This window comes from Theropithecus gelada, chromosome 14 (genome assembly GCF_003255815.1).
Source record: "Theropithecus gelada isolate Dixy chromosome 14, Tgel_1.0, whole genome shotgun sequence".
Classification (NCBI taxonomy): Eukaryota; Metazoa; Chordata; class Mammalia; order Primates; family Cercopithecidae; genus Theropithecus; species Theropithecus gelada.
In genome coordinates this window covers 32,863,269-32,880,092 of record NC_037682.1, presented here as the reverse complement: position 1 = coordinate 32,880,092, position 16,824 = coordinate 32,863,269, and the positions used below count along the sequence as shown (strand labels likewise).

Here is a 16,824-nt window from a genome sequence, read left to right as displayed (position 1 = left end):
AGATAACTGGCATCTGTCATTAGAATTCATGTTTCCAGCTTTTTTGGTAATAGCTGTGCCCCACACCAACAGAAAGTCCTCTGTGGGTGCACCTCTACCTAACGGAGGGTGCAGCCAGACTTCCACACACCCTTTTCCTGTGCTCCTCCCTTTGAGGTGCCTTGCAGCCTGCCTGCCTAGAAATTTCTGCCCAGCAGGCCATGATGAATAATTATTTCACAGTCACTCTCTTGGTATTGTAATTTCTCTCAAGCTCACCAGCTAACCAAAGAAAAACCCACTGGGGATTCCATTTCTATTAATAAACACTTGGTCAGCACAAAAGTTACAGGAATATTTGGAACTAGATTTTTCCTCCTCCCTGGAGACGAGTTTAATTCAAGCCTGTGGCTTTGATGACATTGCCCATCACCCTGGAAGCCATTTCAAACCTTCCACCTTCTGCCTATCTATGCAGGAAACAAATATTGACTTTGTACTAAATGAAAAGACAGTGTATAATGTACATAGGTACACAAGTGAAAAGAGGCATTATTAATTACAATCTTATTTTCTTGGGCATGGGCTGTCATCTGATTTATGTCTATGTTGAAGGCCAACTCAAGTGGTGGATCGGCACTTCCCACTGAGTTGTGGAACCCAAGATTTCCCAGAAACTCTGTGGCTGCTAAGGAAGTTTCTCTCACATGAAAAATAATCTACTTGTAACAGTCTCCACTGTCAATGTCACCATTTGTGAATCATCAACATTCTGTTCAAAACAGACTAACAATGATTGCTTCCAGAGTCGGAGTGGTTTTACCTGCTAACAGCAAAAGTACAGCAAAAGGAAATATTCTCATTTAAATTTGTAGCACAGTTGCTGAAGAAGAATATGTAAAACTAATAAAAGAGCAAAAGGAAAGGGAAAGGGCTAGAATGCCTAAAAGAAACAATCAGTGTTCATGGGAATATTTTTCAAACACAGTGCACAGAACTTTTCAAAGCAGCCATGAGGATCATATGTGAAGTCGGCATAGTCAAGGACTGGGGGCTCCAAGGAAGTCAGCAAACAGATAAGGCAAAGGGACTTTGGGAAGGAAAGAGAGCAGAAAAGGCCCAGTTAGCTGCCTTTTAAGGTAGAAATTAGGGGGGAAATTGTGCCTAGTAGGGGTGGACCCCACTACTCCCTACACTGACAGAAGAACTTTTCCCTGGGACCTTCCCTCTGGGCAAGCCCAAACCAGGGTGGTCCTGGAAGCAGTCATTCTTCCTGGGTCTGGATGGACAGGGAGAAAGGTCTCTGCCCTGTGATTGTTTAGGTGCCTAGGCTGAACTTCACCCCAACAGCTCATACCCAGTGGTAAAGACAAAACTGGAGGAGTCTGGAGTTTGAAAGACAGCTGCTCTGTGAGTTAGAACTTCAGGAGAATGCTCAAGTCTGCTTCTGATAATGGCCTTGAGGGAAAACGTTGTCCCAAACCAAGAACTTTCTATTGAAAGCTACAGGTAAAACTAATGGATAACTGGACTTCTTTCACAACTGTGGGAAATAGAAGACCATCCTCTAGTGAGACTGAGGACAGATGCCACCTTCAGAAAGAGAATGGCACTTATCCACCTAGAGAAAAAGCAAGTGCAGAGGGTAGGAGGATGGATTCTGGAGCTGTATTGCCTGAATTTGAACACCACTTCCATCCCTTAACTGTGTCACATTGGGGAAATTTACTTCTCAGGGCCTGAGTTTCTTCCTGTGTAAAATGGGAGTGATAACCTGTTGTGTCCCTCAGAGTCACTAGGTGGATTAAATACGTCAATACTTGCAAAGTGCTTACAGTGGTACCTGATACATGGTAAGTCCACATAAGCATGTGCTCTTACGATTTATGAGCAAAACACATACATTGGCCAGGTGCAGTGGCTCTTTACGCCTGTAATTCCAGCACTTTGGGAGGCCAAGGCAGGCGGATCACAAGGTCAGGAGTTTGAGACCATCCTGGGTTAACACGGTGAAACCTCCCCCCTCTACTAAAAATACAAAAAATTAGCCAGGCATGGTGGCACATGCCTGTAGTCCCAGCTACTTGGAAGGCTGAGGCAGGAGAATCCCTTGAACCCTGGAAGAAGAGGTTGCAGTGAGCCAAGATTGCGCCACTGCACTCCAGCCTTGCAACAGAGTGAGACGCCGTCTCAAACCAAAAAAAAAAAAAAAAGTGATACATTGACTATACAAGGGGACTAATCAGATGGGGAATCCTGCATGGTCCAGTGTCACTCAGTGATTCAGAGCACAGCTGGGCTGTGAAGTCAGAGAGACTGAGGATCAAATCCTGATTCTGATTCTCACTTGGCGTGTGACCTTGAGCAAGTTACTTTGAGACTCCAAACTTATTTCCTCATCAGTAAACTAGAAATTATAGTACCTACCTCAAAGAGTAGTCAAAAGGGTTCAGTGGGTAAACTAAGTGAACCATTTAACATCATGCACAGCAACATATAGTCAGCATGCAATAAATTCCAGTTATTACATTACAAGGACTCATGCTTTCATCCAACAATGATCACTGGGTTCCATAAGGGCAAACACCTGGTTTCAGAAACCCTAGTGACCTTTACACAAAAGTCCACCCACCTTCTGTATGAGAGGAGAGGGTAAGGAGGATGGAGAAAACCACCTCCTGCCACTTCCCATAAGTTGTTGATTGGGTACATTTTCTATTCACTGTTGTTCATAGCCATAACAAATATAGATGCAGCTGCAACTCCTCAGGTCTGTCACCCGAGAGAAAGGAGGGAATTGTGCAGGCCACGAGGAAAGAACTGGGATTTTGCGAACGTCCTCAAAGCACACTCCACACTGTATTCTGCTTATTTAATGTCAGATCTGTACCATCACCTTTCTTTTAGGCTGGCAAGGGAAAGTATACCCAAAGACTGGGGAGAAGCCCAGCACAGTGGCTCACACCTGTAATCCCAGCACTTTTCGAGGCAAAGGTGGGCGTATCACCTGAGATCAGGAGTTAGAGACCAGCCTGGCCAACATGGTGAAATCCTATCTCTACTAAAAATACAAAAATTAGCTGGGCGTGGTGGCAGGCACCTGTAATCCCAGCTACTTGGGAGGCTGAGGCATGAGAATCACTTGAACCCGGGAGATGGAGTTGCAGTGAGCCAAGATTGTGCCACCGCACTCCAGCCTGGGCGACAGAGTGAGACGCTGTCTCCAAAAGAAAAAACGAAAAAAAGAAAAAAAAAAGAAAAAAACCAAAGACTGGGGAGGGAAAAAGTTTGGTGAGGGAGGGAGAGAAAAAAGCTGGGCAGTCAGCCTCAGGGAGTCAAACGCAGCAAGGCAAACAAAATATAAGCAAGCTTTCCCCAGAAAGTCCCAAACTTTAGGCAGAAAAATGAATGAAACCAGGGACCAGTAGAAGCACCACTGAGTATCTAAAATCCAAAAGTTAGGGTGTTAGGCAATTAAAATTTAGTCCTATTTTTTATGCTTTTTCAAACACTGCATTCACAAAAGCATTTAAATACCCTTTCAAACTTGTTTAGGAGTAGGAAAAAGGGAAACCATATTAACTGCAGTAATGTTGGTGCACAGATCCAGTTTTAAAACATCCCTACACCTGCCCATTCATCTTTAGACTGCAAGGGAGGCACATGATCTTTGAAAACTGATTGGAAATGTTAATTTAGAGTGAATGGAGCTTTCAAGATCCAGACAGTACAAATTCCAAGGGAACAAACTCTTCCTACAGGGGTCACAAATTCTTCTTTGAGATGTTACTACTTGGGAAATGTTCTGTGAGAGGGAAAAATAGTATTTTTATTGGATTCGTGTAAAAATAACAGTACCAAAGAAAGTTCCTGAATTATAAAGAATGAAGCTAGAAATAAACAAATACTTCTGAAAGGTGAATTTGACAAAGTGCTTAATACAGTGGCCAATCAGAAGCTGGATTAGAAAATGTGAAAATTTATGTGATGTTTCCTACTTCCCTAGCAACCACAAAATCAGACCTAAGTCAAAATCCACCATAGGCACCCTGGAGAATTGCTATTAAACCAGTAGTAGTGATCGCTTTTTCCTGGACTCCTCTTTCTAGGCTGCCAGGTCCTCTAATGGACGCCTTCCTAGGGTCCCACAGGGTGAGTCTCGGCTTGGGAGAGGGGAGTAACCGATGTGTGTGTAGCCTGGAGTCACTGATGCACCGGACTGCAATGTCTTCCAGTCCCCAACCCCCAAGAACACTTCCCATCTCGACAATGCCCACTCCCGCATCAAGGTCTCCTCTCAGCCTAGTGTGACACATCAACTGAGTCCACAGGGAGCTAAGGAGGAAGGCGTGGACCAAGGTCATTACGTGGGAACCATCCCAACAGCCCGCCTGATGGCTACCAGAATAACAGCAATGACACCCTGGCAATGGGCGCGAACAGCTACTCAAGAAGAACTCAACGGCCCTGCTGCCAGTTTTGCTAGGGAAGGAGATTCACCTCAGAGAATGAGTGCAAATCCTGCCTCCATTCCAGAGACTTGACCCACCGAAGGGAGGCGCTGAGGTGGCAGGCTTGGGGCAGCATGCCGCGCCTGTGGTGCAGAACAGGAATGATTTCTAGCTAGGGAGGCAGAAAAAGAAGGATGGAAAGGTGCGACCATTTCGTGTCCTTGCCCACCGCCTGCCTCCCCCCGCCCAGAAAAAAAAAAAAAAAGTGTGATGAGGAATCCAAGATTCGAACAGATAAACCGGATGTTCTGGGGAGAAAAAGAAAAAAAAAGTTTCCCCAGTCCGCGCGCCTCAGGCGTTAGAAACAGAAGGGGCACGTCCCTGCTCTCTCTAGAAACTCCCAGGAAGGAGAACCCTAGATGCGAGAGCCAGGCCAGCCCCGGGCTCACTCTCCTAAGGGCAGCAAGGGCCTGGGGCTGCGCCTCGCTCCGGATCCAGGACTCCCGCCCCTCCTCCACCTGCGGGACTGGATAGTCCCCCAGGCGCAGCCACTCCCCCACCCAATCTCCCAGGGCAGGCGCTTTTCCTTCCTTCATGACCTCACTACCTCCTTCCCTTGACGTCAGCCCCGGGTCCCCGCGCGGAGGGGCGGGAGGATGGGGATGGGTTTGGGGGCAGCCGGTGTCAGGATCCCCGAGCACCCGGGAGGAGGGGGCTATGAGGTCATGCGCGCCCAATCCCGGGCCGCACAGGCAGCGCGCCGCGGCTCCACGGCCCCCGCCCCACCTTCCAGCCCCGTGCGGGCTGGTGTGCGCCGCAGTTACTAGGCAACCCTATCGCAAACGCGGGCGGCCGGCCAAGTTCACCCAAAGTTGAAGAAGAAATTTGGGGGAGAGAAGGTGGAGCAAGAGGCGAGAAGAGGAAGCACGGAGCGGGAAAAAGCTTGGAAGGGAATGAAGCTGGCCTTGGGCCTCCCGCGCACAGGAAGAAGGTCCCACGCAGGCCAGGGCAGCCTCCCCGCAGGGCCCTGTTGCAACCCGACCTCCGTCCAGCACCCAGGCCGGAGGCGGGTGCTGGGAACCACGCCCACAAATCGCTGCCGCGGGCCGAAACCCTGGAGGGTTGAGGTGGGGAGAAGACTGTGGCCAAGGCTGTGGCCGAGGGTACGCGCCTTCGCGGTAGTCTGGCCGGTGTAGTCTGGCCATTGGATGGGTTTGAGGTCTCAGAACCGAGTGGGAGTGAACTCCTTGTTTAATCTTTAGTCCCGATGAAGGTAAACTCCTCCCAGTAAAGACCTTCTAAAAATAATAATAACTTTTCAAGCGCCGCTCCCTCTTCAGCTCGAAACAGTAATTGCCCTCATTTGTGCACAAAATAAGAACAACTCAGAGACCAGGAAGATCAGCTTTAATTTCCTCTAAGTAGTAGAATGGAGTCGAGGCGTCCCGTGCCTCCAAGACCCTGCATGCCGCAGTCAGGGCTGCCCAGCTGGGGTATTCTAAAGTCTGCCGGCTCGTGCGTCCCCTCCGGAGTCCCAGGGACCCAGACGCAGAGCGCAGCGCCTTCCTACCTGCTGTAGGGCGTCCTCAGCAGCAAAGCCTGGCTGCCGGTGCAGCTGTCGGTGGGGGTGTGGCAGCCGTAGACCGGGGGCGGCACCGAGTACTGCTGCTCACCTGCAAAGAGAACCGAAGACAGCTGAGCGAGTGCGCCCCAAGGGCTCGGGGTGCGAGGCTGCGGGCAGGGGTTGGGGGAGACGCGAGATCCTGAGCCTGGGGCACTGGGGCCTGGATGAGCGGCGTGCAGAGCGAGGCGTCCAGAATGCGAGAAGCTAAGCCTCTCACTTTACATTCCCCTAGCAGTCGCTGCGCGGTGCGCCCAAAAGGCCCTCCGGACATTCATAGACTTAGTTGGAGGGCGATGTCCCTAAGGTACTTAGGATGGAGGGATACCCAGTCTTGTCCTTTAAATACAGTGCCATGGGGGTAATGATTTCTAAGGTCCTTTTAGAAGTCTTCCTTTGCCTAATTTGCTGTGGGTTGGGAATTCCTGGGGGGAAAGGGGGATAGCATGGAAGAAGGGGAGGACTCCACTTGGTTCCCGCTCGCTTACCCAGCGAGCCCTGCTGGCCCATGGGATCCTCATGCTTGAAGGAGTGGTTGGGGAACTGCGCCGCGTGGTGTGAGGGCGTGTGACCGTAGCTGGGCGTCCCGTCGAAGGTGACCGTGCTGTAACCTGCGGGAGCGGCGGAGAGAAGCACAGTGTTAGCGGGGCTCTAGCAAGACAGGGACAGTGGGTCTGAACCAGCCACAGGCGGGGGATGTGTGCTGAACCCCGCATTCGGACCCCCAGCGGAGGAGAATCCAGCCCCACCAGCCTCCAGGACTTTCGGCGGGAAGACGGCCCAAGTCCCTGGATGTGACCTCAGGACAGGCTTCTCCATCCTTTTCTGACTAAAACCCCGACCTCGCTTTTTCCCAGTTTATTTATGCCTCAGTCTTTTTTTCTGGGCGGGGGATGGTGGTGTGTGTGCATGAGTGTGCGTGTGTTTCGAAAATGGAGGTAACGATGCCCTGGGCCCTGCTTATTTAAGCCTCGGTCTCTGCCGCTTCTGCAGCGAACCCCTGGCAAGTTAAATATAAAACTCGTTGCCTGATCGACAGAGATAGTTGGTCAAGCCCAAAAAACAAACTCCTCAGCTCTTCCGCAGGAGCAGCGCGGGCAAGCGAAATGAATCTGCTGGGCTAACCCCTCGCTCACTCCGAGCTGTAAATCAGGGGCCCGCGCACCAACTTTCATTAATTACTCGGAGCCAGTTAAATGGCCTGGTCTTAAAAATGGGAAGACTAATGACCGAGTAATGTTATCTGTCTGGGACTACCCAACCTGACACCACGACACCCGAGGCCCAAAGGAAAGCTGGTGAGGGGGAAAACAAGGGCCCCTTCCAGTTGGGCCTTCAGATGGCGACCCTGCGCTCTCCTTCCCCTCCCCCTATGGGACCCACCTTGCGCCCAGGGACCCTCCTTGCGCCCAGGGATCCGCCCCTGACCACTGCTGTAGGAGCCAACTTCCTTGCTCCCCAGGCTGGACAACCAGTTTCCTTTAGAGTGTGCCTGACACTGTATCTCCCTTTCCCTCCATGGTAGTGCTTGGGTCCTTTGCCTCAGTTTCCGCCCCAGGGCAATCCTGGCATTTTCCCCCATCTCTCCTAAAGTGAGAAAAAGAGCGTGGAGCCTCAGTTGGAAAACATAGTCTTTTATAAGTTTTGTTATTAAATTGCTTTAAACATATGCCCCACAAGCTTCTGGAAAGCTGTTGCTGCCTCTGGGGAAAAGGATCCTTCCGCTAAAGATCCTCACTGGCCCTGGACCCCAAGGTGGGGTCCCATTCCTCTACAAGTTCGGGAGTCTGTGGCCTGAGGTCCAGGCACAATGGCAAAGGAGAGCTGCTCCTATGGGATCCTGGCAGGGCCACCCCACCGATCCTCCTGGCCCAGCGACTGCCCTGGGTCTCCAAACTTCACAAAATTCTCAGGAGTAAGTTGGGGCAGACAGCACCCATTCTCCCACTCTTGCGCGATTTTATCAAAGTGCCTCCAAAGACTTAAGCAGGACTCAGCCGAAGAGCAGGACCCAGGGCATCCTTACCTCCATTTTCGAAACACACACGCACACTCATGCACACACACCACCATCCCCCGCCCAGAAAAAAAAAAACTTCTCCGGGGCAACAGAGGCATAAGCCTGGAGGGTGGTGTGGCAGAGTGCAAGGGAGGGAAGGAGGGGACAAATCCTAACTCCCTGGTAGTACAGGTCCAGGCTTAAGTCTCACACACCGCTCAGCACCACAAGTTGGGGATTTGAGAAGCCACCAGCTTTTATCATCTGCATGACCCTGAGGGCCTCCATTTCTCGCCTGCTAAGTGGGCAAAGATAACCCCCGCCCCGTTAGCTCTCGGGCGTTGGTGAGCACGTTTGGGCTTCCAGAGACTTCCTTTTGAAACCTGAGGCCTGGCCCTCTTTGAGGACTACAGATCAGCTTACAAACGAAATTTGGCTCCGGGCACCCACTATTGCCCGGAGGGAAGGCCGATTTTCTGAAAGGACACTAAAAAGAGAGAGAGAAGAAACAGAAGCTACTAAGAAGTTTTCTCTAGGCGAACCCTTCTCCATTCCTGAGCCGAGGAGTAGGCAGGGACCCGGGGCACTGCACAATCCTCAGAGCCCTGCTCCGCAACCGTCCGTGCCCGGCGAGGGCCGTGGGTCCCAAATTGCGGCACCCACTCTCGCGACGTCCGTCCGCACCCCAGAACTCGGGCCCAAGTATGCCCGTGGCCCGCAAGGCCTCCTAGGCTCCCCTCCCAGACGGGATCTGCAGACCTCGGCAGGCAGAGACCGGCCTCGAACCCCCTCTTTCAGGTTCCCCCGGGAGGGGCAGTGGTGAAAGCGCCTGTGGAGTGGAGGGAGGTCTCTTTTAATTAGAAGCTTATCGGACGCGGGTTTGATTAGAGCGCGCTGTCCCTGGGCCCAGCGCTGGGCCTGGTGCGGAGAGTGCGGGGGCAGGGGCCGGGGGAGGTACAGCTGCTGGCTGGAAGGAGCAGCGTGTTCAAAGGCTCCTTGTACAGGCCTTGGGGGCAGAGAATCGAGTGGCCAAGGTAGCGCCTTTCCCACGGTTAGTCCCAGCCCGGGAGGGGAGCGCAACCTTGACCGCGAGCGAAGAGGTGAGACGCGCTCTGCGCCCTCCACTCCCGCCCGCGGCTGCAGAGAAGCCGGGAACCGCCTGGCCCAGCCGGGCCGGGAGAGCTGAGGGGTGAAATGGACAGCAGGCTCAGCCGCTGAAAACGATGACTGCAGCTGCACCGTGATTGGGGAAAACCTGTCCCCCAACAAAATACCCTCTTCTATGTGACCGGAAGGGGGAGCCTTTGCCCTCCGGCTTCACAGCCCTCCGCACCTGACCCTACGGTGGCCTGATGATCCCAGGCCTAATCATGCGTTAGGCGTCTGCGAGCTTGCGGGGCTGCGGGATCAGTAGACTAGCAAGCAATCTCTCTCTCTCTCTCTCTCTCTTTTTTTTTTTTTTTTTTTGAGACGGACTTTCGCTCTGTCGCCCGGGCTGCAGTGCAGTGGCGCGATCTCGGCTCACTTCAACCTCAGCCTCCCAGGTTCAAGCGATTCTCGTGCCTCAGGCTCCCGAGTAGCTCGGATTACGGGCGCCCGTTACCACGCCCGGCCAATATTTTTTTGTATTTTTAGTAGAGACAGGGTTTCGCCATGTTGGCCAGGCTGGTCTCAAACTCCTGACCTCAGGTGATCCAACCGCCTCCAGCTACTGCGTCCGGCCCAAGGAAGTTTTTTTTCCCTCCTCCTTAAGCCTTGCATCTAGTCTGGGGCTACTCAAGTCCTCGCCCCACATCTGCCCTCACAAACCCGTCAACCCCCACACAAGGACTAAGAGTTTGCTGCCCCTCCCTCGGGCCAGAAGAAATCCATCTCAACGGTGGGGCCAAGATCCCTGGAAAAGGAGTAGAAACACCCTAGAATGGTCTGGGTTCAACTACCACCTCTGCCACCTAATCTCATAGAACCTGTATTTCCTCATCCAAAAAAAGGGGCTTCTCCAGGATTAGCTGGTGAGTTTCTTGCAAAGGTTCTTGAGGCCGTTGTATTCAGTACCCAGTGCCTGGCCAGTAGGCGATTGATATTTGCTAAATTAATGTTTACAAGATTAGGATGCCAGATATAATATTTAAGAAATTAAAATATGAACATGCTTGTGAAGTTTTGGGCGGTTGTGACTGGGCACCAGCAATTGCCCCTGCCTGTGCGCCATGGCTAGGCTGCCCTCGGGATCCAGAGACGGCCTTGATTCCTCTCCCCTGGGGTTTGGCCTTGGCGCTCTGATGGCCATTTCCACATTTTTGAGAGAGTTGATGCCCTTGCCTCTCACAGTCCAAGTCTTGGGCCAGGCCCTGCATCTCCTGGGGAAGCAGCAGGAACCCTGGAAATCAAAATAATTGTTGCCCACTCCAGGATAGCAGCCGCAGCACTCCTCACATCCAAGCTGCCCAGTGAGCCTCAAGGGCTGAGTAAGCTCGACCCATCTGTTTTCATTGCAAGACAAAACTTAAACCTGGAGATAGTGCTTCCAGGCTGTATGACTTGAATCTGGGGCCCTCTCTCCATTGGGCTTTTTCTCCAGGGTGGAGAAGGAGGATACATTCACCTGCTAGTCCTGGTCCCCTTTTAACTTTTTCTCTGTGACAGCCACGCCTGTGTATTACAGAGGAATCCAGATATTTTCCAGAAATATAATGCCTGCTAACTGCAAAACCCACAGTCCCGCCCCCTACGATGTGTGATAAGATCCCAGGCACCAGACCTGCCCTGAAGAGGGCTGGACAAGGGACCCAAACTGAAGCGACAGAGCCCAGGTTTCAAAAATCCCCTAGAAGCACTAAAAAGATAATGGCATAGTAGTATTTTGTACCCCAGGGGCATGGATTCGATGGTTTCTCAACCACCTCCAAACAGCACACATGCAGACAGAGATTCATGGCTTCTCAGTCACAGATGTTTAGATGGGTTGCCGAGTTCCATATTTAAAGCCCCAAGAGGGTGGTGGGTCGCGCTTCTGCATCTGTGGAGTATAACTTCAAGCCGGACCTAATCTCCAGGTTGCCCATCTCAGCTGTCGTCTTATAGACGGGGATACTGAGACCTAGAAACTCCCCAAAAGTAACACCAGCCTGCTAAACAAAGGTGGCGCGATCTGATCAAAGAACACAAGCCTCAGCGACAGTAAGTTGCCCCAACGCCCCTTGAGTACAAAACACTAATTTCACCAACTAAGGGCATAGAGTGGAGGCAACCCTTGGGTCTGCTTGCGGTTCCTTCTCAGGACACTGATCCCAGATTCTCCGGAAGAAAAGGCCGGTTTCGATTTCTCCAAGGCTTCTGGTGGGCCCGTGCTCCTGGTTAGGCTAAGGTAGGAGCAGCCTGAAGACGCGCGTTTAGAAGGCGCGGGTGAAGGCGGGCAACAAGGGCAGAGCTCTTCTTGAACCGAGCCTTGGGCGAAGGTACCTCCTGCAAAAGATACACTCTGCTTCCCACGCATTCCAAAAACATCCCAGTCCCGAGGCCCTCGAGTAATTTTGCTCCAGGAAAAGCATCCGCCACTGTATTAGTAAAGCGTTTACTAAATTACCGAATCAAACCGAACTGGCTTAGGTTCTCAATAGCGCGGAAATCCACTGAAAATAAGAGAGAGGGCAAACTACAGTGGCTCCGCAGGATCGGGTCCGCGTAGCCCAGGCTGAAGAGAGATGGGCGGGCGCCGGCACAGGATGAGAAACCAACCTGATACTTATCGTGTGCAGAGTTCCCTCCTTGTATCCTGACTAAGCACAGCGAATAATCCTGTCTTTGTTGTAACCCCAGGTCTTGAAGAAATATGTCCCAGCTGAGCCTCGCGTTTACAAGATTAAGAGGCGCCCCAGATGGGCTGAAAGAAAGGCCAAAGCTCGTGTCTCCTTCTCCTGCCTGTGGTAGAACCTGGTCCTGCATAGCTTGGAATCGGACAAGTCAAGTTTCTTTCACCCCCAGAACCTGTGTGGCCGCCGCCTAAGCAAAGCCCAGAAAAGATCCACTTCTGTATTACCACACGCGGGAGTTATCCGCGGACACGACGCGGTTCCAGAAAGCCATTTAGTTACTGGCAGTGCATTTGCTCATTCTAGCTCTCCACGATACTTAATATGAACCTAGTGTGTGCCAACACCGTATTGCAAGGACTGGAGGTGCTCCTGGACATTTTAGCGCGGCGGAGGCAGCACAGCACAGGCGCTCACTCCGCCCTGGTCCCACTCCGAATCCAGAGTCCGGACGTCTGAAAAGCCCAATGCTTGGTGACAATATGGTGTTGCCTTAATCAACAAAACCTCTTCCCGAAGCAGAGCCAGACACTGCGCTGGTTTCCTGGTCCCACTCCCGTGGGGACTACCAGTCCCGGAATCTCTCGGACTCTCAGGGGCCCCAGACGACCTCCCGGCTCATGCGAACAGTCAGGCTCCCAGCTCTGCCTGGCTTTGGAGGATGTCGAGGGCCCGTGCCTGCGTTCACTCCCACTCCCCAGCCTCCTCCCCAGCCACCGCTTCCGCTACCCTCACGGCCCTTGGGAAGCAGCTGGGTAAGAGCTGCGGTCAAAAGGGGTAGGAGGAGGGGGATGTCCTAGAGCGGCGAGCACCTGGCGCCACTGTCCCGCGCGTAGGGGGCGCTCCCCGGCCTACTTACCCTGATTGCGAATAGCGGGCTGGCTCTCCAGGCAACTGGGCAGGTAGGGCGCGTTAGGAAACATCCTGGCCTGGCCGGTTGACGCCTGGCTGGGCGGAGGAGGACCGAAGGGCCCGTAACGACAGGCTCCGGCTGTGCCAGTGAACTGGCCGGAAAAGTGGACAGTGAAGGCGCTCAGGCACTGCTCCTCGTGCGGCTCCGCGCCGCCCCAGCTCGGCTCCTGTTTGATGAAGGAGTGAGGCGGCGGCGGCGGCGGCGGCGGCGGCGGCGGAGCTGGCGGCGGCGCGGGGCCGCCCAACGACCCGTAAGCCGAAGCGCCGGGGGGCGCAAAGTCCAGCACTGGCGCCCACTGCGCGGCGCCGCTCACAGGCAGGGCGCAGCCGCCACCGCCACCCAGCGAGGGGACGGCCGGCAGCAGCGCGTTCAGGTCCCGCACGTCGGAGCCCATTTGGTGCGGCTCAGACCCGGACGCCCGGCGGCTCCTCCGGCCCTGGAGACGTTCACCGCTGGCCTCGGCCGCGCCTAACTTGGCCCAGATGCCGCCCTGGTCCCGGACTCCCTGCTGCTCTGGCTGCGGTAGGCACCCAGGCCCGGAGCGGAGCGTGTGCTGAGACGCCGGCTCCGGGGCACACGTGGAAGCCGACTCCTGCAGCAAGAGGAAGTCCAGGATCGCGGCGAGGAGACGGCGGGGCCCGGGTGCCTGGGCTGCCGTCCCGGCTCTGGGTGGGTGGGTGAATGAGTAGGTGGGAGGGAGGGCGGGAAGGGGGGGAGCGGACAGGCGGTAGGGTTGCGGAGAGCCCCCGGGTGTGGGCGCTGCCTTTAACTCCTTACCCCAGCTGCCTGGCTGCCCTCAGCTTCCCAAAGCTCAAATAAGAGGGGCCGGCGGCGCGGGGAGGAGGAGGAGCCAGGAGGCTCGGCCGCTCCATTCACTAAGCAGCCCAAGTCCGGCAAGGCAGCGCGCGCTGCTCCTTGGGGGTGCCCTCGCAGCGCGGGTGGGGGCGGGTCCGAGGGAGCGTCCCTCTCGGAGACACCCTCCTCTTCAACCCCACACCCGCTCTCAGCTGGCCGGTGTGACACAACCCTACCCCCACCTCCCCTTCTTGGCCTTCGCCAGTGTGGGAGCCTCGTCTCACTGGAGAGTCCCTTCAGGTAAGTAGTGAGTCCGGGCAGGGTCGAATGCGGTGGGAGTAGAGATGGGGTTATTAATCTAAGAGAGTGGTTCGGAGGGAGGAGCAGGTAGGTTCCAAGAGGGCGGGAACTTCAGGAAAGCACAGAGAGAACTCTCTCAGGCTTCAGAAAAGTGTATACTCTTACTTTGCACCCTTGAGTCTGGCTCTTGCTTCTAGAGCCGTCGGGTAGGGGGTGGCCATGATCTTGGGGTCACCGGGGAGAGAGGTGGCCCTTTGTGGCTTCCAGAGGTCGGTACTGAAGGCGAACGTGCCTCAGTTGGGTGGCCGGGAGTTGCACCAGTTATAACCCGGGCGTGTTTCGATCCGCTGGTAGTTGTTTACTTGGTGAGGTTTGCGCCCGGCGGAGGGCGGTTGCCGTATACCTAAAATCGGAGTCAGCAGCACTTTCCCTTTCCAGTGAGGAATATCAATTCTTCTACGGTTAAGCCGGGAAAACAGCGGCTAGTTTGGGAGGGAAGAAACCCCTTGGGCAAACGCCCAAAGCCTGCGTATATTCCGGCCGGAGCATCCTGGCGCCCAGTTTGGGGAGGAGGGGTGAAGGGGAAGATCTGGATACGAGGCCCGGCAGGGAGAGGGTAACTCCTGGAGCCACTCCGCCGAGCACTGCCTGCGACCCTGATCGAGGATACCATTCTGGTTGTTCAGTGATTGACCAGGAGGCGGAAGCCAGTTAGGGGGACCAAGGAGTGGAGTAGGGAGAGCCTCCATCGGCCCACGGATGCGAGGTAGTGTTCGAATCTTTGGGAGCTCGAAGAGCTTCGCCAAATCTGACTTCCTTCATCTAGTCTCTGTTTGGCAGCCCCGCGCCCCAGAGCAGGTGTTTGGGGCGGGAAGGGGGGTTGTTTTGGTGTGGTTTTTGGATCTTCTAAAGGAGTCAGGATCTATTGGGAAGGAACCCCTAGGCAAGGAGAAGAACTGGGAGCCCGGAGCGGAGCGTGTTTCAGAGGTGCGTATAAAATCCCAGGGGCGCCAGGAGGCAGCAGCGACGGCGCAGCGTGGGACAGCCAGGCGCGACGGGAGGGAAGCAACCGGTTGCAGTCCGGCCTCCTGTACCTGGCTGGCCCGGGCTGGGGCTCCAAGCTTTCCAGCCAAACATGTGAAGCAAAGTAGTTGTAGTTTGACAGAGTGGCGTTTCAATAAATGACATAGTCATTTTTTACGCTTTGGTTTTTTGCTTGCATTGCGTAAACATTCTCGCTATTAAATTCTGGCTGCGGACCCGAAGTGTGTGCGGGTCCAGGACTTAGTCGAAGGGCGCACTTCTTGGGGATGCGCATCTCGTAGGCGCAGGAGACCCTGAGGGTAAAGGTACGGAACTTGAGCCCTCCGCTTGCCCCCCCAGGCCACCTTTGCTGCTTGACTTTGCTTCGTCTCCACTCAGAAGTTTTTAAAATCATTATTGAGAAAAGAAAGATTCTCCAAGACACTGCCCCTTACGCTGTCTGCCCAGTCCTCTCCCACACGCTCTATCCCTAAACCTTTCGCGGGGCTCAGGCGTTTGGTTTGTTGAGTGGAGACACGACTCGCGAGACAAAATTTAGGACCCCCCAGATCCCTGTATCTCCCTTCCTTCTCTCCGCCTATTATTTCTACTTGGAAGTCGTTTTTCTTAACTAGGACTCAAGCACTGAGGGATGAGGAGCCCTTTATGAAAAGCCAGGGGCTTTCATTTCCAAAGGAAAAGATTGAGATTGTTTCTTCTTTTACCATCCTTGGCCCTTTTAGCGGGGGGAGAGGAGGTTATCTGAAGGGAGGGAGGCAGGCTTGAATGTGAGTCTTTGTGAAACCCAGGTAGGGCAAAGACACGTAAATCTCTGCCAACATTTTTTAAAAATAAGTTTTTGCCCCGGATTAAGGTGTGTAGGGGTGGGTAGGAGGAAAGGGGAGCCAAGCAAATGTAGGACTCCTCTCTCCTCTGGCATTTATTTTCTCAGAATCCTTGTGGGGGGGGGGGGAGGGGAAGAGCACCGGTGCGAACCCCGGGGTGCCCCCTCGCCCGACTTCGACTTCTTTGACTTAAGAGGTGGGAGGAGTTCCCTGCAGCCTGCGGGGCCGAGAAGTAAGTGCTAAACTCAGGAGCCGCAGTCGGAGGACCCTAGGGACCCGACAGGAAGTCTCCGTTCGACCCCCACGGATCCACATGCCCGGAAACCTAGGCGACCCTAAGCCAGCGCTGGGGAACTGACGTACTCCTGCAGTCGCAGGGCGCTCCATGACTCTCTCTCCTCTTCTTTCTTGGGGATAACGTTCTCTGCGGGAGACCTGAGGTTACCCAAGGAGAACTCGCCCTCTACACTGGCCTTGGCGCCCTGAGATAAGCACCAGGACTCACAGCCTAGCTCGAAGGCAGGTAGCACCTTCACCCGCCGCGGAAGATAGGTGCTCTCCTGCACCTCCTTTAGCGCACGAGGCCCGCCCTACGCGAGGTCCCAGGGAAAAGCAGGCTGTGGAAAACTGGGCGCTCCCTTATTTCACCCACCTTCTTACCCCTGTCAGCTCCGAGATCTGTGGCAGAGGTTCCTGGTCTGAACCACCGATTGGTAAAGAAAGCTGCAGATTAAACTCCTCGTTTTACAGAGAAGGAAACTGAGGCCCAGACAGACGAAAGAGAGGCAAGCTATGGAGCGCAGCGGTAAAAAGCAAGGGATTGGTGGCCCCAGAATGGAACCTCAGCTCTGCCAGGTAACCAACAGCTGTGTGACCCTAGACGAGTTCCGCAGTCTCTCTGAGCCTCAGTTTCCTTACTGGTCAAACGGGATAATGGGATACTAGCGCCCACCTCATAGAGTTGTTCTGAGGATTAGATAGGAGAATAGTGTTGACCTTGGACTCAATCAGCTTTACAGTTTTTGTTACTACTACTGTTTAAGGACAGGAAACAAGTTAGTGGCAAAGCCGAGCTGAAACCCAGGT

The 16,824-nt window shown here is 54.0% G+C and overlaps 2 protein-coding genes across 5 annotated transcripts in view; one reads left to right on the top strand and one right to left on the bottom strand.

Moving 5' to 3' along the window:
- The window catches only part of WT1 (Wilms tumor 1), a 48,116-nt gene extending 34,455 nt beyond the window's left edge, over positions 1–13,661 (bottom strand). For 2 of the 4 annotated variants that reach the window (XM_025356332.1, XM_025356333.1), the window contains exons 1-3: positions 12,722–13,661; positions 6,540–6,662; positions 6,001–6,103 (exon numbers count right to left, since the gene is read on the bottom strand). In XM_025356332.1, coding sequence (XP_025212117.1) covers positions 6,001–6,103; positions 6,540–6,662; positions 12,722–13,169 — 674 coding nt within the window. In that variant the 5' untranslated portion in view covers positions 13,170–13,661. Of the gene's footprint in view, positions 1–6,000; positions 6,104–6,539; positions 6,663–8,592; positions 9,258–12,721 lie in introns of those variants that run through there. The other 2 variants (XM_025356334.1, XM_025356335.1) reach the window with 2 other exon arrangements.
- LOC112605866 lies at positions 13,258–15,067 on the top strand. Its single transcript, XM_025355792.1, has 3 exons — positions 13,258–13,297; positions 13,517–13,870; positions 14,814–15,067. The coding sequence occupies exons 1-3, from the start codon at positions 13,258–13,260 to the stop codon at positions 15,053–15,055; spliced, it is 636 nt and encodes a 211-aa protein (XP_025211577.1). The 3' UTR covers positions 15,056–15,067.
- The last annotated feature ends 1,757 nt before the right edge of the window (positions 15,068–16,824 follow it).